The sequence below is a fragment of the Colius striatus genome, chromosome 3 (genome assembly GCF_028858725.1).
Source record: "Colius striatus isolate bColStr4 chromosome 3, bColStr4.1.hap1, whole genome shotgun sequence".
NCBI classification, from domain to species: Eukaryota; Metazoa; Chordata; class Aves; order Coliiformes; family Coliidae; genus Colius; species Colius striatus.
Genome location: NC_084761.1, coordinates 41,249,308 through 41,275,092, shown reverse-complemented (window position 1 = coordinate 41,275,092; position 25,785 = coordinate 41,249,308). Strand labels below are relative to the sequence as shown.

Sequence of the window (25,785 nt, the reverse complement as noted above, 5' to 3'; positions counted from 1 at the left end):
GGAAGAGAAAAGCTTGATGTTCCTCTTTAGAAGCACGTTGTTATATTTTTTTTTCTGGATTCTGTGAAGCTCAAGTTACTTGAAAGTGCTAGTGTGGAAGCACTTTATCACAATACTGTGCTGCTACTTCTGTACCAGCTGCCTTCTGGGTCTACTCTGTTCAACTCACAATATGCTTCAGATGCAGAAACATAAGCTCTACCCAAATTTGTTTGCAATGTGTGTGTCCCCATGAACAACCTCCCTGGAAGGAAATATAGCATTTAAATTTGTGCTAGAGGAAGTATATTTTCCAAAACAAACTTTTTTGTTCAAGAAACAGTGTGCTTTTCCAAGGGCATGGCCAGCCAGTGGAAAACATCTCACTGCAAGAAAGCAATTAGTAATGCTGTCTTGATTCACTGACGGATTCATCTCTGCCATGAATGAAAATGGTCCTGTCTTATGAGGCTAAAGAGAAATTTCACCTTAAAGAACAGTCTTGATAAGAACTTCAAAGTGCAATCATTACAGACCGATTAAGCCCTTTGCCTACCTCAGTGCACGACATCTCATGGATTACTGGTGGAAGGGAGTCCAGTGACATGACTATTACTGCCTCCTAGAGCCCAGGCCTCCTAAATTAGGATCCAAATTGTCACTCCAGTACTGTCTCCTGCAGTTTTGAATGGCCACCGAACTCCTTAGGCTGTGAATGCAGGACTCACAGAAGTCTATATGAGATATGAAAGAAGCTAAAAGGACCACAGCTGAGCCTACTACAGCTGGAAATTTCTCTGAAGCATCCTGCCACCCCTTCTGCGCAGGACTGGGTCTCTCCTCAGCCTTCCGACGGTGCAAGTTCTCCAATAACCAGCATCCCTTGGGAATGAGATGCTCAGCATTTCTTGAAAACTCACACCCTGAATTACAAGCCTTTGTATAGATGGAAAAGCCTATGTACAAGCCTCAGTGTTGGAGGAGGGGATTGTCTTATTATTAGGCTCCTTCTAGTCTTTCTATATATCTTTTGAATTTCAGTAAAAGAGAAGATGCCTTATCTCAGAAAGAAGTCTGTTGAAGATTTTAGATTAATTTTGGTTTTGAAGCATCTTTATTTTTGTTTTTGTTGTCCATTATAAATTGAAAAGGATCTTGGGACAGTTAGAAGGATAGTTATATGCAGCAAATGCTTTTCCTTAATTTATGATGATGAAGTTTGTAATTTATGCACTTTTGAGTTGCTGCTATTTTTCTACTAAGAATTTACTCTGGGCCATGTGCAGTTACAGAATAGAAACTTAGTGGAGTTTTGGATTAGGTCACCTGGAAACACTGTTTTCTTCCAGTGCTCAGGTTCCCTTTTTTCGAAGGCATCCTTTCGAAAACAAACAAACAAATAAAAAAAGCATCTATTTTTTTTATGCCTCTTAGTGCTTTGAAGGTAAAAATCATGACAAGTGTCCTTCTTTATGATAAGCTGATGAATTACAACTGAAAGAAAACAGTAGTTTACTTTCACAGTAGTTCATAGGCAGCTAAGGCTTTGGTTTGCACTTAAATCTATCTTTTTGCCCAGCAAAGGGAGAGGCAACCATAAAGTGGCAAGGCTCAAATTAGATACAACCCCTATAAACTGGTTCCTACCTCACGCTTGCAAGTGACGTGTCTGTATATATAGAATACCTTTAAAATGAGAAAGGCAGCCTTTATTTCAGTTTTTCTTGTGAGAGGCCAAACAGCCAAGAGATGTCTGGGAGAATGTCTACCTTACTCAGGGAGTCCTGAGCCAGCCAGGTGCACTTTCACAAGTTTTTTAGCAAACTGTCTGGCCTGGGTTTGTCGTATACTCCATGTCAGTGTTTTATTTATTTAAGACTTTTTTTCCCCCCTAGAATAAAATGAAGACAATATTGTGTGATTACAGAAAATAATTTAAAAAACCCTTTTATTATTGTTGATGTTAAGATTTAGCAAGGATTTAAAAGGTATAAAGGTGGTATGTTTCACAGCATTAAATGTATTTTAAAAACATCACTTCTTTTTTGTCCTTTTTTTTGGTTTTTTTTGCTTAATAATAACCAAGCTAAAAATCATATATGATGCAAAGTAGATTAATGTTCTTTATTTTGATATAAGACTATTCCAAAACTGCAGCTCTCTCTGTTCATTTCCCATCCTAGGAATTGTTTGTCTTTAACAACTGTTGGAGCTTTACAGATGTTTCAGCAAAGGCAAGGTGGGACATCTGCTTTTCTAAAACACTCAAAGATGAGTTTCAGTGAAGCTAGTACCATGCAAATTTGAGAATGGATCTGAAGCTTCATCTGAAATTCCACCACTTTGCTTCTTGAAAAACTTATCCTTGTAATGTGGAATTTCTGGAAATTGTCTGTAGGGAGGTCTACACAGCTGACATACAGTTCCCCTGAGATTTCCCAGGCAGATTTAAAGCATCAAGAAAAGTGATCCAAACTTCTGGTTATTCAAATTGGATTGTTTGAGGCTTGCCCAATGCTAATTTCCATCCTGGAGCACAAGTAGGAAAGAAATGAGAGGCTGATTGCACAAAGCCTAATCACATGAGGAGGTCTGTCTGAATGACATCAATCCATCACCGGTATTCCTTATGTAAGTAAAGCATGTAGAAACTCTAATTCCTTATCTGCTGCTCCTGTTAACAAATTAGAAGAGATGAGAGCCAAAAGGTATTATTTTTTTAACCCAATGAATATTTATCTGGCAACTCAAGCCTATGTTAGAGATGCACATGCATAGAAAAGCCATCTCTTGCTTTTGGAAATGCATTCCTACACATGTCAGTTGGAACCAGCTAAAGTAATTCTATGCCTTTGTTTTCTGAATTAGGATATTAGCATCATTGTTAAAATGGTTTCTAGGAAGGTATCACTTGCTAGAGTAGCCTTAGGTGACTGGATCCTTTGTCAAACCCCATTCAGAAGCTGAAGTCCTTTAAAAAGTGCTAGCAAAGAACTCCTATGCTGCATGTTGTGGCAAAAAGAGGAGACAAAGATTTGTTGGTCAGCAGCTCACTCCTGCAAGAGCTAATGGCAAGCCATACCTCATGGCAGGATGTTTGGAAACCCATTGAAAGACGTTGATGTGGATTTATCATCATTTCTGCACTGGCCTGTATGCTAAACTGAATTGTGTTGGTCTTAGTACTTTCAAATAACACATTTTTAAGGAGAAATTTACATAGAGTCTTATCTGCTAATTTGCTTATTAACTAAATAAGGAAACAAATGCATCCCTTCCAAATCCCCACTTTAGGCTCCCCATTAAGATCATAAATTAATCCTGGAAATCAAGACATTAAAAGACAAAAAAAAAAAAACCCGAAAAAAAAAGTGCAGGGGTCTGTGATTTTCCCAGCAGATGGAAAGGAGATTTACAGCTATACCAGCTTCAGCATCCTTTGAAAATACTCACTCTAAAGCTGTATTCAACACCTGATTGGAGAACAAACCCATAGTAGTGCTCATAAACGGAAGTTATAGAGATTTTGGGCATGAGAAGGCTCATGTTCAGAGGCAGTTGTGTTTTGACCACAGTCACATACCTCTCATTGCTTCAGCAAGGCAGTAACTGACAGCCTTGTTCCATACCTTTTGCTAACCTCAAAAGCTATAATTGACTTTAACAGGATATAAATGAGGAGTTGCAACTTCCTTTAACATTAAATATTCACCCAAATTTGCCAAGATTTTATGGTTATATGTTTTTTTAAAAAAGAAGGCTATGAGGAAAAAAATTAAATGGCTCCAGGTATTTCCACTTTTGCAGTCTTGCAAAATAAGAGAAAATGCTACATATAGTATTGATCTGGTACCATCAACCTAGGGGGATCCTGAGTACATCTACTAATTTATGCTTTTGGGAACCAGTTTCTTTGGCTTCCAGGGTAAACAGAATCTTTGGCAATTTATCTTAGAATGACCAGGTTGACTGTTTAACTCATTATTAGTCATAGAATCACAGAATGATAGGGGTTGGAAGGGACCTTTAGAGATCATCTAGTTCAACTCCCCTGCAGAAGCAGGTTCACCTAGATCAGGTCGCATAGGAACATGTCCAGGTGGGTCTTGAAGACGTCCAAGGAAGACTCCACAACCTCCCTGGGCAGCCTGTGCCACTGCTCCCTCACCCTCACAGCAAAATAGTTTTTTCTTATATTTAAATGGAACTTTTTGTGTTCCAGCTTCATCCCATTACCCCTTGTCCTGTTGCTAGATATAATAGAAAAAAGGGATGCTCCAACCTCCTGACAACCACCACTTAGATATTTGTAAATATTAATAAGATACCCCCTCAGTCTCCTCTTTTCTAGACTGAACAGCCCCAGTTCCTACAGCCTTTCCTTGCATAGTCCTTGCTTTAATAATCGCTAAACTGTTAGGTGAGAATTAACTGGATGTTGCCTGTTTCTCCGTTTAGGCAAAAGGCTTGTTGGTATTCACTATTACTATGCAAAATCTGTTTCCTGTGAGATGACTGCACGTCAAAGTGGCTGGTATCTTGCAATGATCAGATAATCATTCTTGCAATGATCAGAACAGAAAGATGGTAGGTACCATATACATATGTATTTTTTAAAAACATATTTGATTGGTAATTTCTTAAAAATAAGATTTGTTAATTTTTAACCCACAAAACTAAAGGTAAAAATCATTGCCAGAACCAAAAATTATCAAAGTGGTAAAACTGAAGCTGACGGTTTTTTCTGCCTTTTAAAATCTCTTTTACTTTTTTTTCATCTTTTATAGCTGGGACTCCTTTTAATTCTTTTCATCAGGTACATGCATTGCTTCTTGAAATTACTGAAATAATGTAAGTAATTTTATTCTTATCCTTCCCGATTTTTATTTATTAAGTGAAAAAAGCTAGAAAGCAAATACCAGCCTTAAATATCTATTCCTTTACTGGTAAAAATTGCATTCATCATCGAGAACTGTACTCCTCCCTTTAGCCCCCCCTCTTTCAGTCCACGATTTCAGGCTTCTTAGTGACCTCTAGTGGTTCTTTGAAATTTGCCCACATCTTCAGTTATTTCCGTGCATCACAAAAAAAGCTGTGTAGCAGAGTAGTACTTTCACCTCGATCCCGCAAAAGCATAGCCCATGTTTGAATAAGTACAGTGTTATTTAGCTGCTCTTACTCTTTGTTACTAATTCAGTACAAAAAAAAAGCATTGTTGGACTGAGGTGTAAATATCGAGGGTTGCTAGAACTCTAGTATTCACTAGAGAGATAAAGGCTGAAGTAATGCATTGGATGCTCACAAAGAGGACAAAAATTCGGTCTTCTTGACCAAAGAGGTTCCCAAAACCCAATCAAGACAGAGGAAAAGCTTGCTTTTCCCCCCCTTTTTTTGTACTGTAAGATTCAGATGGTTGGGTGGGTATTTGTTTAGGATTTTTTTCCCCAAAGTTACAAATATTTTAAAATCTGAAGTGACTATTCTGTGTACACTGTATGCAATAACATTTTTCAGTTGTTGCTTGTGCAGCAGCACGAATCCCTCCCATTCTAGCAAAATGTGTGCTAATGGTATCAAGAAAGATTCAAACTCATCTCACCTATCCTGATGATTAAGGATAACAAAAAAAGGAAGGCAGGGTTCAAGTTGAAGGGAGATCAAACTGCCTGATGGGAAGGCAGGCAGTGCTGGGTTCTTTTTAGAGTTTTGGAGACAGGAGGGAAAGTGTTTAGAGGAGGTGATGTTGAATCAACGGTGGAGGCAGAGTACTGGCTAACACAGCTGTCTTTCTCCTCATTAGACACCAAAAAAACCAAAAAACCAAAAAAAAAAACCAAACCCAAAAATGTTTCACCAAGCCCATGTATCATGCTAGCATGGAATGTGTGTTGTTCTTGACCACTTCTTCCCAAATCTCTCCTGTCAGCTTGGATGCTCTCTAGCATTTTGTAACTTTGTTGCCTATACCCTCTTAATGACATTTTGCCTGTTTTTGAGGTAGGTGCTACCTTGCTGACCCTCTCCTGCAGAATGTGGGGACAATTACCTCAGAAGCGCTTTTGACTGTCTGAGCTGGTAACGCTTGAACCTAACGCTGATTTATGTCTTTGTTAACAACACCGTGCGTTACCTCTGCGACAGAAAGTGGTGGGCTCATGCGTCGGCTGCAGCGCCTGCCCGCCTCTATGCCTGCTGAGTGAAGGCCGCGCACGGCTGCCCAGCTCCTCCCGCCGGCGTGAGGCGGGCGGCCTTAGCCCGGCCCCTTATGTCAGCGCAGGCGGGGAAGCGCCGCAGCACCGGCGCTGCTATCTCCCATCCTCTTCCTGCCTCTTTCCCCGTTGCCGCCGGCAGCGCTCGGGCCTTGATCGCAACGCCAGGCCGCCGCGGGGGTGAGGGCGGGCGGCGGCGGGATCGCCGAGGCGCGGGGGGGGGTCGCTGAGGCGGGCGGCGGGAAGCGGCGAGAGATGGGTAGGCCGGCTGCCTGGCCTGCTGGGTTGCCGTGCCCGGCGCCTCAGGAGCGAGACGAGACCCGGGGTGCCGAGCTGGGGATTGCAGCCCGGCCTGGCTCTGCCGGGATCTGGGCCAGGTTGGTTTCGACTCCAGTTGTCTCTGTCTCGGTTCTCCACTGTAGACGCAAGAGGGTCGTTTTTCCCCCATGAGCCTGGCTGGACAGTTAACAATGTGTCTGAGTGACCCACTTCTCTCTGTCTCTCTCCACCACCTAAACAGGGAGCCTGCATCGACCGGGATCCTCCTCCCTAGGTGGGATGAATCCAGGCCTCCCTGCCATCCCAGCTTGCTGAACGGCAAGTAATTGTTTTTCAGTCTGCGCTGATTTGGAGGTAAGAAACATTGGGAAACTAGTCCACTGGTACAGCTCCTGTGTCTTTTCTGCTCCCTGGAGCATCTTCGTCATTCTAACGTAGCGTCTCAATTTGTTCCCAGGTTATGTCCCACAAGCAGCTGAGGCTTTAAAAAGTTAAAGACGTTGCTTACACAGTTAAATGGAAGCCTGGCATTAAAACTGATAACATTGGCCTTTAAAAGGAAACAGATGAATGTATAAATGTCAAAGAACCAGGTTAAGAACTAGAACATAATGTTAGAATGGCTTTTTTTCCCCAACACAGGATGTGCCTTTCTTTGATACAGATTCAATACCAGTTGAACTAAAATGAGAAATACAGCTTGGAGGCAAGAATACATTAACAAAACTTTTTCCTAGAGCCACTTTACAATAGTATCACAAAGTCATTTGGAAGAAAGTGTTTTGCCATACCTGATGAGTATACTAGCAGTAGCTCAGTGCTGTAACAGAGAATGCAGGAGAAGAACCTGGAATTGATAAATATGTTGGAAGACCCACTGTCAAACAGATCTGTGTGATACAAGTGAAGAAGGTTCTTTTGTGTGTTGATCACACATCTTTGGTTGCTTACAAAGAGCTGTCTGAGAGGGCACATGTATTGAAATAGCTGTCAGCAACCACAGAAGAGGAAGCTGTTTGCTTTTATCCAAAGGTGGATCACCTTCCCCACTTTAGTACCACAATCTGTTTGTGTTGGGCAGGCTCAGAGTGCCTGTGTTGTTTGTGGAGAGTGGTGGCGGAGGAGCAGAACAACTTGCTTGCTCTGTTCTTTTATAAGATGGCATTGGCTTGGTTTGAGAAGTTCCAGTCTTCTGTCCCAGCCAATGTCTGAAATGAAGGATTTTATCTCAGCCAGGAGTGAAGCTTGTGATGCTCGTGTGTTGTGTGTTGCTCTCTGGCTTGAGATCTGGGTCCTATGATGATCTAGTAACATTGATATTGCATGTCTTCAGCTCTTGTGTAAGGGCCTGGGGGTGCACTCAAGTGACTGGTGGTATAGATTGTGATGGAGGTGCCGCATATTGACTGTTCTGCCTGCTAGCTTATGTGTTAGAGTTAGTATCACACTGTGGAAGAGCTTAACTGGTGAGATTTGTGGCCTGCTTTCTCAGTCCCTTGCTATGCTACTTCAGCACTTTCTAATTCAAACTGAAAATGCAAAAAGAAAAAATTCAAGTCGGACTGTTGCAGTCTCTTAAGTTGTGACAGGCTACAGGTGCCACACTTCAGAAATGTTAAAATATTTCCCAAAACCATCTGAACAGTAACTAGGTGTTAACTTTTGAGTAGGATTGCAGGATTGAAAGCTGTTTAAGGGTACATCTGTGCTCACAGAGGAAAGATCTCATTAGTATGAACGGGCCTTTCATACTAAGGCGTTTCTTTCTTGGGAGAAAGGGTTGACAGCCATGTCTAGTTTCCAAGGCAGTTTGTAGGGAGTTGGAGTAAGATGTGTACCTTCTTGGTAGTGGTGGGAACTGATGTTCTGGGTAAAAACATGGTCTTTGTTTTGCTCATCCTGTATTTGTTGGCGTTCACCTGCCAGGTCCAGGAAGCACCAATTTCCAGCATACATAGCTAAGGAAGAAGCTGCCTGGTAGCAGTTTGTTCTTTATCCTAGTGCTTAATTATTAAAAAGGTAACAATGAAAAAGTCTTTGCTGATGATTGAAGACCTTAATAGCACAAACTACTTTTTTTTTTTTCTTAAAATCCTATGGAACTGTTTAACTGGATGTCTTAGTTAAATATTGCATTACTTCAGATCTTTGAGTATTGAATTTTGCTGTTAGCTAAAACAGTAATGTGTTTCCTAAGGATTTTCAGTTAACATAGAAACAATATAGCATGAATAACTGTTCCTCATCGTTCAGGGTTCTTCTATCAAAAAAAAAAAACAAAAAACAAAAAACCCCAAAAAAACCCTAATCTGGTAGAAGCAAGTTAAACAGCATGGAGTTGTTAATATAAAATGAAATCATCCTTCTAGTAACTTCTGACTGTGGCAAATGCAAGTGGTAAGTCTTGCATCTCCTCAGTGAGGAAAATGAGTATCTATCTGTATTTTCAGGTCATTTGTTGAAGGTTTAGGGATTCTTGTCTGTGGTGCTGTGGTGTTCTGTAGGCTTCTTAGTATTCAAAGTTTTTACTATGTAATGTCACTTTTGGTGATTATCAGCTCTTCTGTTGAAGAATGAGGGGACTCGGGAACTGATAGACACAACTATGAAATTATATCCAGTGTAACCATATTACTTCTTTTTGTAACCCTTCTAGTGTAACCAAATCACATTGCATTATGGCAGCAGACTCTATGGAAATTGATGATGCTTTGTATAGGTAAGGAATCTGATTTTTAAACACTCCTTTTGACATCTCAGCCACACTTACATTTACATGCAGTAATGTGTAAGACAAGGCTTGAAAATACTATCTACTTACCCAGTTAGGTAAAGATGTGTGTACTTGAGATGGCTGTACAAAATTCCAATAGTATCAATAATGTCTGCTTTTTGAAAAACAGGAATAATTTGTATTTATCTATTTTTAATATGGATTTTCTTTCTGCCTTAAACTTGTGGCTTCTTTGAAAAGGTAGATGATCCCCTCTTTCTTATCCCTTATTTGCTTTTATTACCTTCTTTTTGCCTTCCTTTTCAGCATTATATACTTTATGTCCTTCACAATTTCATTTATTCCTTGGTCTTTGACATACCTCTTTGTCCTCATGAACATCATCAGTATCTCTGTTATCCTCTGAACTTTGGGTTATTTGGGGATTTTTTTTAATTATTATATATTTTATTATTAATTTTGTTTCAATTTGGTGTCAGTAGCTTGAGACCACTTGAAGTGGCAGTAGTTCAGAGAGCCTGTACTGAAACAAATGATATCTCTGGAAAAATGTGGAATGAAAAGCTTCTTTATATATATATTTTTTTTTTTTTAAATCCCCTGTATTCTGAACAAATGAGGCTTCATTTAATTCAGTGCAATGCTTTTTGTGTTGTGGGTCTCTCATTTTACTTTTTGGCACTAGTCTTGTGAGAGTCATACCTTTTCCATGGTGGAAAAGGTGGTATTTATAATGGTTCAAGCTTTTTGTGTAGTCTTTTAAAGCTCAGGATGTGACTACAAAAGCTGCTGCACCGTTTGATTTGAAGATTTCCGGTAACACAGAAAATCTTTGGCTTACTTGTGTCTTCAACAATTAATTCCAAAACGCTACTATCCTGAATATGTTTAACACTGATGTGAAGATTATTTCTTTTCTCTAAAACCTGACACTAAATGCATTTCACTGTTTGGATTGTGAGTGCAAATATTCCTTTTGCTGTATAAATTTCTTTCCTAAAGCACTCTACTGTTCAGATATGTGCATGTTACATCCTCAGTGGCTTGTTGAATGAAGGACTGGTAAACAAAATTGTTCACACTAGTGACACATACTCACCTGTAGATCTGAGTATTCTGGGTTAGAAATCAGGATGTTAGAATAACTGAGAATATTTGAACCTTTTTGGAAACAACTGGGAATTTTTTACTTGCTTCCATATGCTCTTGATTTTATTTGTTTCTTGTTTTGATCTGAATTTATCTTTGCTGTAGTCGTCAGAGGTATGTTCTTGGAGACACAGCAATGCAGAAGATGGCTCAGTCCCACGTATTCCTGAGTGGTGTAGGTGGTCTTGGTGTGGAAATTGGTAAGTTAGATAACAATTCTTAAAGCAGACACAAGTGTATGGTAAACATACTGTCCCAGAGTACTTGCAAAGATTAGTTAATAGGCATGTGTGAAGTATCCAAGTGAACTTATATGTGCATGAGGTGTATGGGTAATATAGCTGATGCAGGGAAGTTCCTGGACTTTTCTCTAGTAAGCTTTCTAATAGAACAACATTTCAAATTTTGCTTTAAAATGTGCTTCCATGGTCCAAAATCTTGTGTCTTGAGTAGATGTTCAGGATGGATGATACAAGTTATTCCTTTAGGCATCGGTGTCAGTGAATGTAATAGAAACAGCTATAGCCCAAATTAGCCCCATGTAGGAAATATAGGGGGTATGGAAGAGGGAGGAACAGGTACAGTTTGGTGAGAAGTCCATAACTGTCCTGGTGCAAAAGACTCCATAATGATTTCTCTTATTCTTTATGAGCAAGAATTGTCTCAACTGATTCTTACCTTGGGTATTACCCTTTCAGTTGGCTTTAATATTACCCTGCACCAGAAGCCAGAACAGAGTAATGGGGTTTTGCAGTTTATTGTCATCATCGTCTCAGTAATCACACTTGTGGGATGAACTCCTGACAGATGTAAAGAGCCTGTATGACCTTGTTCATGTTATTTTGCTTTCAGTGGTGGTGTGGAATGCTTGAGCCAAATGTAAAAGAACAAACCCTTAAGCTGTGAAGTTCTTAGTAATGACACACTGTTATTGTCCACCCACATAACTATTCAATTACAGATTTGCAAGTAATTTGGAGCACTCCCTTTCTTTTCTTTTTTTTTTTTTCCAGCCAAAAATATCATTCTGGCTGGGGTAAAGGTAAGTAAAACAGTTCTCTTGGGTGGTATTCTTGGGTGAGCAGGAGAAAAAGGGGCAACACTACTAGTTGGCTAATCTTACATTTCTGAAACTGTATTTCATTAGAAGGACTGCAAAACAATTGAGAACCTGGTGGTGAAAACTTTAATAATCTAGATGTTCTAGTGGCACAGTCAGAGTCTTGTATTGATGTCCATTGCACTCTGAAAAACCTCATGTAATATTTTAGCCAGCTGCTGATTGTACAATGAATCCTTTTGTAGAAAATGGCCTCTGCTAAATGGAGTGGTATAAATTCAAAAGCCAAGCCATTCAAAATATGTTATCCTGTTCTGTCATCCATCAGAATCTTTTTCTGTAGCTGTTAGAATGGTTGAGTGTTTTAATTTTGTGCTGCTGAAATTGGATTTTGTTAGAGAAAAGCCTTTCAAAACTCACTCTTCCAACCCTTGTTCATAACTTGTGGGAGTCCATTAATTTACAAATTGCAATTGCCCCTTAATCAGAATGTGGCAAAAGTCATCCTTGGTATTTAAATGTTGTCATCACTGCAGGCTGGGAGGAAAATGCTTAATGAAATGTCTATTGCAGATGTGTTTCTGTCTCTCAAACAGTAAGAGTTTTCTTAGAAAAAAGGGTGAAGGAGCTTGTTCTTATATGTGGTACAACTAAATCTTCTGCAGTGCTAGTCTTCCAGCATTTTATGTGGGGCTTAATGCATCTTTTTGGGTACTATAACCGTGTACCGTTCTTCCGGTAAATGTTTTTCGCTGAACTTTCTTAGGCTCTTACTGTTCATGACACCAAGCAGTGCACAAAGTGGGATTTGGGGATCAACTTCTTCATCCATGAAGATGATATTACCAATCAAAGGAACAGGTTGGTGAAGCCTTTACAGAGAGGGAGGACTGAACTTGACCAGGAGTAACAGTTCCATCAGCAGCAAAAGTAACAGTTCATTGAGAAGAGTTACTAAAACATATCAAATATTTGTTAAATTCTTTCTCTGGAGTTACTGGCTTTGAGTGCAGTGCCCAGGTAGATATTAAGAGAAGTATAGTTTGGGACTGGAGTTCTGTCTGAGTCATCTTACTTCTTGCAGTTGAAAGCCTGTAATGTAAATTTAACCATTGGAGGCAGGGTGCATTTCCTCCTTGGACTTTCTCAGACACTTGTGTGCTCCAGACTACAAAACAGACATGACACTAGACCATCAGTGAGTCCTGTTCTATATTGGGCAGAGCTGTTTTCCTCAGACCTGCTAGGAATTTCTGTGTGACTAAATGAGTTGTTGATAATTGCCAGGAGAACTCTTGAGGGGCTCTTGTAGGGCACACAGGGTATGAAATTCTGTGCTGAAAGTACAGTTTCGTAGATGGATAAAAAACATGAAAGTTTCTGTTCTTTCAGAGCTGAGGCCACACTTCATCACATTGCAGAACTCAATCCGTATGTCCATGTAGCAGCATCAACTGTGCCACTAGATGAAAGCACAGATTTGTCTTTCCTAAAGCAGTACCAGGTATGTCACTCTTAAAGCAGTTGTGTGTGGTATTTTGCTCAGAGCAAACAGCTTGGATTTTTTTTTTTTACATATATGAGTAAATTAAATGAAAACTAAAGTACTTTTTGAGATGTTGTAATGGAAGTAGATCTTGTATTTGGACTAGTGAAATGGTTGTTCTTGTTTGTTTTTTTTCATGGCTGTAGTTTTATTTTGTATTCCTAACCACTTTCTCATGACACTTACGGGATTTACTGTGACAATAAATGATTGATGAGTTTGCCATGCAGGCTTTTTTGTTGCTGTTCAAAAGAGAAACTGATCTTTTTTTGAGACTACATAGCACAGATATTCTACATGTATTTTTGTGTACTGTTCTAGGCAACAGAGACTCAAGCTATATAATTGGAAAGATCATTTCTGTATGTCTGTATGTAATGAAACATAAACTCCTGTGTAGTGGAGTTCAGTAGTTCAGTCAGCTATCTCCTGCCTGTGCATGGCTCGGTATGAGTGAGGAAGTTGTACTGTGTTGCTATCTGTTGTACTCAACAAGTTTCTGAATGTCCTAACTATAGCAGGCCATGTATAACTGAATAGGATGCAGTCCATATGCTTTGTAAACCAACACTATCCTAAATTTTAAAAGAATACTTGTAGAAATTGTGTGAATTTTAAGAGCTACATTTTCTCTGAGATTATCCATAACTATTTTCATAAATATTTTAATTAGGCTTCAATTTTCACAGATACAGTACAAAAAAAAAAAAAAAAAGAGATAATTTGCCATTCCTGCTTTTGCTCATCTTATTTCCAGAACTTGTGGAGCAGTAACCCATCTGTTCTACTGTGTAATGAGAAAATTGACGCAAGACTCCTTTGTCTGTTATGTGTGGGGAAAAGGAATCAGGGCACCTGAATAACTTATTATTAGTACTACTTTCTGTATAGCCTGAAGATGTTGGTTGCTTTCAGTGTCCTAGATTTATTTCTATTCTTGTTTACAGTGTGTCATATTGACTGAAGTAAGTCTGTTGCTGCAGAAGAAGATTAATGACTTCTGTCATGCTCAGCAGCCACCTATTAAGGTAATAGTAAAACTTAAACACATATATCTGTACGTATATGCTGTAATTCATAATCTTACACTTGAGTTTAGTTGTGTTTTGTTTCCACTCTCTGAGCTGTAAAACTGACCAGAATTACAACTTGATAACAAAACCACCATCAAATGGCTGTTCTTGTTCTTTGGACAGGGTCGAGGCAGTATTCTGCCCTCAATTCAGAGAAGAATTTTCTCTGGTTAACTCATTTGCCATTCTCCATGCTACAGAGAATATAGTCCACTGTAATTAAGCTTTATGCTACTTCATTGAAATCTTTCTAATATTGTGAGATCAGGAAGGGATGGCAGGAGACTTTACAGGCCAGATTTACTAGCCAATCCACTATGTTACAGCCTGAGCTTCACCACAAGCTCTGAATGAGCTGTGTCAGACTGTATGGGAGGTTGGCATGACATGCTGTAAGAGGATGAGATGTAGTCTGAGGTTCCTGCAATTGTAAACTTGGATGTCCAACTTTGTAAGCTTCTAAACATTCAAGAGTGAGTATTCTGGACCTCCCAACATGTTCTGTCCAGAAATGCAGAAAGCTGGTTATTTCTCTTCAACATATTGTTAACTCAAAAGGGTTCAGAAATGCTCATACAGGTTCAAAGTCTTTCATGAACACTACGCTATTTAGTCAGTGGCTTGGGTGTGTATGATAAGCTTCCACCGTAGCAGTTAAACTTGCTAGCTTTGGATGAGGTTGAATTGGAGAGTTCATTCCTTTGGCTTATGCTGTTTTAGGGATACTCATGATTTGTACTTTCCCTTGTAGTTCATCAGTGCAGATGTATATGGAATATGTTCACGTTTGTTTTGTGACTTTGGTGATGAATTCGAAGTGCTGGATACAACGGGAGAAGAGCCAAAGGAGATCTTCATTTCAAATATAACACAAGTAAGGGGCAGAAGTCATCATACTGCCTTCATCTTTTTTTATAGTGACTTATTGTTGTCAATGTGACCAGGCACAGTGTTTCACTTCAGCAGTACAGTAGAGTTACTTTATTCTTGTGTCTCAATCAAAATCAGTCAGTGATAATGGGCTAACATTGTAGAGCATCCTGATGTGTCCTGGTTGTTACTTAGTGTTACATCACAATAACAAGGTGTTGGTTTTTTGTGATTAGTTTATTTTTTAATTTGAGAGAGGGGAAGAAATGAGGAGATGTGGAGAGGACGTAGTCTTGATGTGGGAATAAGTCAAGTTTTCTGAGAAAACGCTGAAATAGGCATGCAAATATCACATACAGAGGAGGACAGCTGAAATGATTAAGGAGATTGAGAGCCTATATTAAAAAGAAATGTAAAGGTTTGTTTTAACCTACCAAAGGAGAGGCAACAAGAAGAGGATTAGTGCTAATACTTCTAGTGCAGAATGTAAGAGGAGATGTCCATTTGCTCTCACCCTTTATAAATGGAAACAACCTTAGCTCCCTCTTTCGACTCTGGAAGTCCAGACTATAACCTTGCTCATACAGTAGTGAGATATGACAGTCTTCTATCATATCTCCAGTCTAGGTGTAATAATAACCAAACCAGAATGGTTTGCATAGCAAGTTGGGTTTGACCTGGATTAAAGGTCATGATATGATAATTTTGGTGGCCTGTTCTTTGGTGTTTTTAAAAGGGGAGGGATGACTTGATTGCTCTCATTAATTACATAAATAGTATATAGTTATGTTTTGCGGATTTTGCTGATTGCCTGCCAAGTCAAGGAATTAATATATATCTGTACATATATGGTGTAATTCATAATCTTACACTTGAGTTTAGTTGTATTTTGTTTCCACTCTCTGAGCTGTAAAACTGACCAGAATTACAACTTGATAACAAAACCACCATCAAATGGCTGTTCTTGTTCTTTGGACAGGGTCGAGGCAGTATTCTGCCCTCAATTCAGAGAAGAATTTTCTCTGGTTAACTCATTTGCCATTCTCCATGCTACAGAGAATATAGTCCACTGTAATTAAGCTTTATGCTACTTCATTGAAATCTTTCTAATATTGTGAGATCAGGAAGGGATGGCAGGATACTTTACAGGCCAGATTTACTAGCCAATCCACTATGTTACAGCCTGAGCTTCACCACAAGCTCTGAATGAGCTGTGTCAGACTGTATGGGAGGTTGGCATGACATGCTGTAAGAGGATGAGATGTAGTCTGAGGTTCCTGCAATTGTAAACTTGGATGTCCAACTTTGTAAGCTTCTAAACATTCAAGAGTGAGTTTGAGGTGTCTTTTTTGAGGAGATCAAATGGAAAGGAAGCGTGGACTAATAAAAATGATTCACAAGACTTTATTACTCAATGTCTGTGAAAATTTCTTTGTACACATACTAGATTTTTAGTTTGGAAAAAGGAGATAAATTTGATACTACTTCAGAATGGAACAATGGATTTGGCTGCTAAGAACAAACAAATGCAGTTTGCTAACAAGCTGTAAAAGGTAAAAATGAGTCTGTGTTATGAAAACACTGTAAACTGAAACCAACAGGACTGAATAAGTTATAGGCAAGTCCTTTCTTATGTCAGAACTGAGGTACTAAAATTACTAGTAGTTGCAGTTCCAAAAGGGGAAAAGATATATCTATAGTACACATAGGAGCATGACTACTTTATACAATACACTGTTACTTGCTAACTTTGCCATTTTTGCTTTCAGTCAAATCCTGGTATTGTCACTTGCCTTGAAAATCATCCCCACAGGCTTGAAACGGGACAGTTCTTAATCTTTCGTGAAGTTAATGGAATGTCATGCTTAAATGGATCCACACACCAAATAACAGGTAAACTTGCTGAGTCACTTGCAAGGGGTTTAGGTTTTGGCCTGTTTTAGCTCACTGTAGTATTAGTTAGTGTAGCCAGAGCAGTGCTGAGTTGTGCAGAGCTTCAGTGAGCTTGCACATGAAAATTGCTTTCAGGTGCATAGATCTTTCTAGTGTGGTCTTGATGCCATTTCCATTTAGAAAAGTCTTTCCAAACTCATCTGGCTGCTTAAGGAGCAGTGGAAATTCTCAGACAGTGGAAACTAGTTGGCAGCCTCTGAGGTCACCATCATTAGTTTGCTGACAAAATTGTTTTGGTTTTTGAAAGGTCCCTTAGTGCCTGTGCTTCTGTCATGGTTTTGGATAAAATTAACACCACTTTGTGTGTCACCGTTTGACCGGATGACAAGTGTACAGAGATGCATTGATATGACTCTGTTTCTAAGCCTGCTTTTGAAGTGATTCTCATTATTTATGCTTACCCTGCTTTGATCTGCATCATACATGTCTCAAAGTATACTACTTGATTCCTTCTGGATGCTGGGAATTGCCCAGTTCCCAGATCCAAATGCCTGTTTGTCTGGAGCAGAACAGAGAGCATATGGATGGGGGTTGGTTGTTGAGGTGGATTTTTAATTATTTTGTCTTCTGGGACAAAACCAGTACCCTTGAAACATGTGGTTGAGTCTATTTGCTCTGGACTCTTTTGTTTTGCTTGTGCTGATGCTGTATTCAGTTCCTTCCTCTTAATCACAGCTCAGCTTTTGGTTTTGGTTTTTCACGAATACTTTCTGTGTCATCTTCCTTTATCTGAGTGAGGGTCCAGGTGATATGGAAGGAAAGATATAACTTAAACACTCCAGCTACCCTTTTTGATTGTTTGTTCTAGTCATAGGACTACAATCATGCTGTGTACAATCTAAATAAAACTGAGAGTAACTTCATTTTTGTTAGAGCTGTGGTTACCAAAATTCTTGTTAGATCTGCTGCCACTTTAAAAAGCTTATTTTCTAACAGATCACGTGAAACTAATACTTTAACCCAGAAACTGGCAGAGAGGCACACTCCTGTTAGAAGGATCAGCTGTGTTTATACTTTTCAAGCAAGGTTACTTATTACAGAGTCACGGCTTAAAAAGTATTGACAACCCCCACTGTATTGTATACAGAATTGTAGTATGTAATGACACCTTTTAATTATCTGTCACTGTTCTCTTTTCAGTGGTGTCACCTTATTCCTTCAGCATTGGTAATACATCAGATATGGAGCCTTACCTACATGGAGGCATAGCTGTCCAAGTGAAAACACCCAAGATATTTTGCTTTGTAAGTGTTTGCTTGACATAACCAGGTGCTTGAGTGCTGAAAACAGGTTTCAGTAGATACATTATTTGATTATGTATAATTTGAGTTTATGCTAATTTTACGAGGTAAAAATAGCAGTACCAATTTACTGAACTATAGAGAAACACTTCAAATTTACCTGCCAGTGTGGAGAAAAAAAACCCACGTAATTATGAGCAGCCTATTCCTGTAGTGCTGAGGACTCCATAAAGGTCTAGGAATATGTGGTTTCTTGGTGGCCTTCTGAGAAGAAGAGATAGTTGGGTGAGTTTGTATAAGGGGTTGCAAACTACATGGTGCTACATCCCTTCTTGGATGCACAGAAAGTAGCTCCTGACTGCCCTCAAATTCTCTTCTGAAAAGCTGGAAATGAGTAGCTGCTTCTGATATAAGAATGCACAACTAAGTATTTCGTCTCTGTGAGGTGGTAGCTTCTTCCTTCTGAGTGGGAAAGTTCTAAAGCAAATGGCCACTTGCCTATAAAATCTCTGGTTTTCAGCCTCAGAGCAGTTTTAAGAGATGAGTCTTGACACTAGGATGTGAAACATCTCTCTGAGCATTTTTGATTGACAAAACTTGCAGTAGATTATTATGTGTCTTTCATGGCAATAATAATTAATTTGGTTCTTAGTCTCTCCAGGGAGACTATTGTTTCATCAGGTAGTAGTGACTGTCCTGTCCTTAAGTGGGTGTATTGTTATCAAGAATTCTGTTTTTCCAGGAACGATTGGAGAAGCAGATAACAAATCCGATATGCCTTGTTGCAGATTCTAGCAAGCCTGAGGTAATTAATTAACGTGGGGATTTGGACATAAGTGCTTCAATATTAAAACTACCTGGAATGAAATCTTCAACTTATATGTAGAACAATATAATTTTCTGACTTCATTAGTAGTTAAATATGAGCACAAAGTGTGAAGTAAGATTGAGACATCAGTTTGTGTGGTCACACATGGTGGTTCAGGTCACTGTAGAGGCTTGTTATCTATGATTTGCCCCAAATGCATTGTAAATGCATAGCTCAGCCACCTCTGCTTTTTGAAAATCTCAGTGGAAATTTTGCAAAGTGACTGGGTGATTTTTCCCATATTTAATGACGTTTGGTTGATAAAAATCACACTGGTGTCAAAGCTGGGGTAATCATAAAGAGGTGATTATAAGTTGGTTGGAAACTGAAGTTAACAGTAAGAATAGATTTTTTGTTTGGTTGGTTTTTGGTTTTTTTGGTTTTGGGTTTTTTTTTCTTTGGAAAAAACAATTCAGCTTTTTTTTTTTTTTAATCCAAGAGGAAGCTAGCAGTCTTTGCCTCTAATGCAATTTCAGTCAAGTTGTATGGACACATAAGGCACATAGGTCTCAGGGTCATTAAAATCTTAAACTAAAAAATGTTGATCTAATGATCTTTTGGTTTGCTTGATAATGTAAGGTCTGACTTTCCACTTCGGATTTTCTGCTCTTGACCTTGTCAAAAGATGGTGGATTCCAATGTCTAGTTAAAAGAAGATGGCCACATTTTCCAGTTTCAGCACTAAATCCTTTTGGAGACCTTTAGTTGGATATAGTTAAGTTGATGCTGAATATGTGTGAAGAGTACCTGAGGAATACCTTAATCCCAATTTATAAAAACACTAGCATAAGGTATTTCAAAAACACTTTTTAATGCTATTCAGAAGCTTTTTTGGAGTTATATGGTTAAGAGACAAGGAAATGAAATGGTAACAGAACAGTTCAAAATAGTTGCTTTTGTTTCCTTCATTTTTCTAAAGCTTGTAACTAATCATGAACTCATTTGGTCTTAACAGGCACCTTTGCAGATCCATGTTGCCATGCTTGCCTTGAACCACTTTCAGGAGAGCTTTGGCCGTGGGCCAAATATTGGGTAACGTAGCAGTCTTGTGTTAGCAAAGCCTTGAATCAGAGACAGCTCTCCTTTTGTTGTAGTTGCTGGTTTGATGTGCAGCAGGGTGCCTTCTGTCTAGTACTTAGTACATAACATAGAAATGAAAAGTTGAAAACTGGATTTAAAATGTTACCTAATGCATGTCTGGGTTTGTAACAATAAAGCAGTTTCCCCAATATAGCAGTAGCACTTTCTGGGCCCAGGTAAGCAGAAAATGCTTCTGGAGGAAGTCCTGGGTTTTTCATATTGTGGGGTTAATATGGAGATGATGTTTCAGTGATTCCTGAATTATACTGTTCCTTATGTATTTAAAAACAGTGCAAATCCTGAAGAATTTCATTTTCATTTTGAGTGTATTTTTGTCTGTAGCTCTTGATGTGCACACTTTTGAGTTAAACGAGACAAAATTACTCAAAAAGTATAAATCTTAAGACAGGGCTTGCACATGGGCTTCTCCACTGAGGTTCCTGTTCTTGAGCTAACTGTAACATTTAGAAGTGCATTTTTAATGCTTACTATTTAAGCCAATATATGTTTCCAAACTCTTCCTACTTTATCCAGAGCTTTTTTCTCCATTGATTGTGTTTCTATAAGGACTCTTAAATGTTTAAGGGATCATTATTGTTTCTACCATGGTGTCTAGATGCCTTCAGGATGCTGAGGAAATGCTGAAAATAGCCATATCCATAAGTGAAACTCTGGAAAACAAAGTGAGTAAAGAATCATCATCATGGAGTCATTTTTGGTACACTAATTTATGTGCCTAAAGGTCATGCTTTAGGTGTTGGTCCTGGTTCTGGTCTTTGTATTGCTCTGAAGCTTGGTCAGTTGGCTGACCCAGTTGGGTCAGTTGAGGGCCATAAGAGTGATATTTCAGCACAGGTTCAACCAAACGTTTGCCTGACATGAAGGCTGAATTAATTCATGTGGCTACGTGAACCCAGTTTTTAGACAAATGCATATTACAACTGCAGGGTACACAGTGGGTCTGTCTTTGCTCTAAGTCTTTTTTGCTAGTCAGAGTGAAATAATTTGTCTGCATTTTACTGAACAGCAATAATCTATGAAACTGTCAGGCACTGACTTGCTTGATTGAATTGCTTGACTTGCTTGAATCTATAGTTATGATGTCTTTTTTCTTTTCAGCCTCAGGTGAATGAACATGTAGTGAAATGGCTTTCTAGGACTGCTCAGGGATTTTTAGCTCCTCTGGCTGCAGCAGTGGGCGGTGTTGCTAGCCAGGAAGTCTTGAAAGCAGTAACAGGAAAATTTTCTCCTTTGCAGCAGTGGGTAAGTCTGTCTTTGGTTTTGGATCTTTATTTTGGCCGTGATGTTAGGAATGTATGGTTGTGTGTAAATGCTGTTTGACCTGAAAAGTCAGCCAGTTTGAGTTAAAATATTTGTGTCTGGGGTCCAGACTTTGCATTCTTTTTTACCCACAACCAAGGAGAGCATTGGCTTGTGGTGCACGGCTGCAGAGACGTGATACAGTCCAGATGCCAGCTTAAACTACTGTGCATAAGAGCGGTGCCTTCAGACTGTCAGAATAAACGTCAGAAAAAAGATAGATTCAAATACTTCACAATCTATTTTGGAGGGGCAACATGCTTGTCAGAAGTTAAAAGTTTGTGTCTCATGTGTCAGTGAGCATTTTTTTCCCCTCTGTCCAAGTGCTTTTTCTTGCCCACTAAAATTGTGTAGGGAACTGAATGCTGTATAGTCTTCCACTGACAGTAAAAACTTAGGGCTTCTAAATTTCTAGAGTTTCTTGGTCACAGAAAATATTTACTTATCACAGTTTTTTACTGTGTGCTTGTCTGTTTTTGTTTTTAAAACAGCTGTATGTAGATATGTTAGACCTTGTAACACCTCTAGAAAAGACGGACTCTGAAGAATTTCTCCCACGGTAAATATAACTACAATCTGCTCTTTATGTGCTGTTCACATTGGAATCTCAAGCAGGCACAAGAGATATGTTTTAAAGTTAGTTCGATGCTGTTTGCTGGAGGGACAGGTTTGGGATTGAGAAGGTGTGTCCTGTTCAAGCATGGGATGAAATGGGAACTATAAGGGACTCAATCTGATTTTCTTTTGTTCACATCAAAGTGGAGTTTGGCATCAGTGATATGACTATGACAAACGGTAACTTCTGTTCTTGTCTCCTATGCCTGATAGGGGAGATAGGTATGATGCCTTGAGGGCTTGTATTGGAGACTCTCTGTGCCAGAAGCTGCATGATTTGAATGTTTTCTTGGTGAGTATGACTGATGCTGTTATACTTTTTGCAAATGCTTTGTCAATACATTGACATCTGCCCTGATGGTGTATGCAGATTAAAGGGTCCACAGTTGTAATAGGACTTGTCTGTTGTATGTGGTTTTCGCTTAATGTTTCTGACTCTAAAAATGTAATTTTCTTTAGATTGGCTGTGGAGCTATAGGCTGTGAAATGCTAAAAAACTTTGCACTTCTTGGTGTTGGTACTGGGCAAGACAAAGGGTTGGTAAGTTGCTTGTTAACCTCACTGTGCCTGCTAAAAAGTAATGTGACAAGGAATAATTAAATAATTGGCCTACCTAAAAATGTTTAAGTCTTATTGCAGGTTGATCTCCGGGCAGAGGGTAAAATGGTCTCAGCATAGAGTGAAAATAGTGTGCAGAATATACTTGAGGGAGTCTTGCTGTATTTTGATTTTAAACCAACATTCAATCAGTCTATATAGGCAGAGCTGTTAGCCACAGCAGATGCCAACAGGAGTGCTTTGTTTTGGCAAGTTTCTGTAATGATTGTTATCAAGATTATTGCTCAGTGCTACATATAAATTGTAACTCTTGCTTTTGCCCTTTCTGACTTAGGTTACAATTACAGATCCAGACTTGATAGAGAAATCCAACCTGAACAGGCAGTTTCTTTTTCGACCTCATCACATACAAGTAGGCTTCTTTTTCAATAAACTTTCTGGACTATTGTTCTGTTTTCCTGTCATGTGTCCTCATTGAGAGCTGAACTTGTGAGCATATATAGTTATGTTCAGACAAGACTTAATGATTCTAATTAATGAAATCTAGTATCTTTTAAAACAATGGCTGGAACTGAATTTGACATCCCACTTACTAAAATCAGTTGAGTAAAATTGGCTGGTCTGATCTTTATTTGAACCAGTGTCTTTAACTAATGAAATCTCTTAATGTTGAGAATCGTATGAGAAATGCTGTGTTGTATAAGGAGCTGCCATGGGTTTATATGCCCAAAATGCTTTACTAAGTCCCCACTGAAATCTGGGGAGAATAAGACAACAAAAAATAGACAGCACTGGCAGAAGTGTTCTCTATAGAAGAGCTACAGCTAATAGAACTTAACCAAAGTTGTTATCTTCTGATTTAATTCAGTCTTCGTTAAAATAGTAAATAGTTTGGCCAAAAAGTGTACATTCAGTATATGCATGATACAGAGACTGTTAATTCCATAGAAGCAGAGAGAATATTCCTGTACTTAAAAACACAGCACAAAATAAAAAAGATTACTCAGATCTTGACAGCAATGGGAAAAAAAGATTCCTCTACCCCAAACCGAGCAGCTAAATTTTTTGCCTCCTGTTTATGTCTAGCAAATCTGGGAAGAGATTACATTTTGGATGGATAGATAAAAGGAAGGTGAACTCTGTAAGCTTATGTTCTGATGTTCTAAGTGATGATCCCTAGATAATTGAATGTAATGTGGCTAGAAGTGTCAGGTAGGTTAAGAACTCTGTTTCAGTTTGGCTTCTGAAATTGGCTTGCATGGAATGCTTTGCAGTAATGTGGTTATTCACTGGTGTTTGAAGTCTATGCTTCATAGACATAGTCACAACTAATGGGTTTATCCTCTGACAGTCATGAACTGCTCTATTATAACATTTTGAGATCATGAGAGGCAGTACATGGCATCAGTTCAGTTTCTCAGTACACTTCTGCACCATTTAAGTACTTTTGCCTGATGGTCTCTGATGCACTACTTTAAACAAAACAAAAAATAAACCTAGATTAATAACATATTTATTAATGAGGGAGGGATATGATTAAAGAATTCCTTTACTGTGTATTTTGCATAGCAACATTTGTCATAGAATTGTCTGATCAGCTAACAGAGTTGATGCTTCTGGTGCAGATGTTCCTTATCGGCATATTGTTGATACATTTATGTATTTATACTTTCAGAAACCTAAAAGCTATACTGCAGCAGAAGCAACCCTGAACATCAATCCTCACTTAAAGATTGACTCATATATTAGTAAAGTTTGTCCAGCTACTGAGAACACTTACAGCGATGAGTTCTATACCAAGCAAGATGTGGTTGTGACTGCTTTGGACAATGTTGAGGCAAGGAGATACATTGATAGGTAGGTTGTGGAAAGGAAGCGAGGGCTGCTTTTCATGTTCTGACATTAACTCTGCTTTTCTACTCTTAATCTTCCTTATATATATTACTTCTTATAAGATCTGGTATAAAATTGCTTAGATTTATCTTACTCCTGTGTAGGGATGCCCATTGCAGAAAGGAAGGGTCTTATGGTGGAAACAAACTCTGCTGTTGTGCAGCTGCTACCATTCACATGGCTGACAGCCCTGGAGACAGTTCTTGGAAATTAATAGCTGTCTGGGTCTGATGAAGGGGACAATATTGTGGCACTCTTAAGGTTAAATTATATATGCATAAGAATATGTGTTCAAATAAAGTATGACCGTTTACATTTAAAAAAATAATTACTAGTGCACCTAATCCAGTTAGGCTCAGGTTTATGGTATCCTGGTCTAACTTGAAATAACTCCTCTTACTTGATCTCTTCTTTTCCCAAGTTTGGTGTAAGCTTTCCACTTTTCTGAAATTGCCCAAAATCAGTTCTGGTTACACTCTGGTGACATCTGCAAGGCAAGAGGGTAGTGATTACGCTGTGTTCTGATAGTCTGTGTCTTTCCATGTCAGTCGTTGTGTAGCAAACCTGCGTCCTCTTATAGACTCTGGAACTATGGGAACGAAAGGACACACGGAAGTGATTGTGCCCCATCTGACAGAGTCCTATAATAGTCATGTAAGTGTTTTAAGACCATTGCTTACCTTCTGTAGTTAGTCCCATAATGCCTTCTGTTTCTTTAATTATTTATGTATGTCTAAAATAACTGGCCTGTTTGAGTTGCTGAAGAACAGTACTATTAGGAAATAATTACTTCCTTGTTTTCTGAAGAAGAGATCACAGGAAATAAAATTTGAGCAGACTGGAGATACCATGTCTGCTACTTATCTGATGATTACACCCAGGCCAATATTTTAAAGCAGCTACTACATGAATCATGAAACACAAGCTTTGGAAAAAGTCCAGACTCTAAAGAATTTCCAAACAACTGACTTTTTTCCCTTGAAAACTAACTTCTCAATAGGAATCTAGTTCCAGAGTGGCATTACAAACTGGTTGTGTACTTATCGGTTTTTTAGAATTGCTTCCTGCCTGCTCATTCTGTTCTTTCTGAATCTCACCTCTGCAGGCAGGCAGGCAAGAGAAGCACAAGCCTCCGTAGTAGGAATTAGTCTGTCAGTTTCTACAAGTGTACAGAACAGTTCTGTTTGAATGGGGAAGAGTGAAATGACCCTTTCAGTATCCTTCTGTTTAACTTCTTGTGAAACTGCCTTTACAAGGGAGAAATTCAGTGGCTGAGAGCAGCATGAAATGGTGCCATGTGGATAAAGAGACAGGATTTTGAGCATTCTAATGGTTTTGCTGGGTTCCACAGAGAAAGA

General features: G+C 38.9%; 1 protein-coding gene across 2 annotated transcripts in view; it reads left to right on the top strand.

The window, feature by feature from the left end:
* The first annotated feature begins 6,264 nt into the window (after positions 1-6,264).
* UBA6 (ubiquitin like modifier activating enzyme 6) overlaps positions 6,265-25,785 on the top strand; it is a 32,737-nt gene continuing 13,216 nt past the window's right edge. Inside the window, exons 1-21 of one of the 2 annotated variants that reach the window (XM_061993644.1) lie at positions 6,265-6,368; positions 6,709-6,821; positions 9,124-9,186; positions 10,456-10,550; positions 11,364-11,392; positions 12,177-12,271; positions 12,803-12,914; positions 13,904-13,984; positions 14,781-14,903; positions 16,669-16,792; positions 17,993-18,096; positions 18,836-18,898; positions 19,917-19,993; positions 20,658-20,724; positions 21,161-21,304; positions 21,853-21,920; positions 22,190-22,268; positions 22,436-22,516; positions 22,869-22,946; positions 24,210-24,391; positions 24,976-25,081. In XM_061993644.1, the coding sequence (XP_061849628.1) occupies positions 9,146-9,186; positions 10,456-10,550; positions 11,364-11,392; positions 12,177-12,271; positions 12,803-12,914; positions 13,904-13,984; positions 14,781-14,903; positions 16,669-16,792; positions 17,993-18,096; positions 18,836-18,898; positions 19,917-19,993; positions 20,658-20,724; positions 21,161-21,304; positions 21,853-21,920; positions 22,190-22,268; positions 22,436-22,516; positions 22,869-22,946; positions 24,210-24,391; positions 24,976-25,081 (1,749 nt within the window). In that variant the 5' untranslated portion in view covers positions 6,265-6,368; positions 6,709-6,821; positions 9,124-9,145. Of the gene's footprint in view, positions 6,369-6,445; positions 6,566-6,708; positions 6,822-9,123; positions 9,187-10,455; positions 10,551-11,363; positions 11,393-12,176; positions 12,272-12,802; positions 12,915-13,903; positions 13,985-14,780; positions 14,904-16,668; positions 16,793-17,992; positions 18,097-18,835; positions 18,899-19,916; positions 19,994-20,657; positions 20,725-21,160; positions 21,305-21,852; positions 21,921-22,189; positions 22,269-22,435; positions 22,517-22,868; positions 22,947-24,209; positions 24,392-24,975; positions 25,082-25,785 lie in introns of those variants that run through there. The other variant, XM_061993645.1, reaches the window with a different exon arrangement.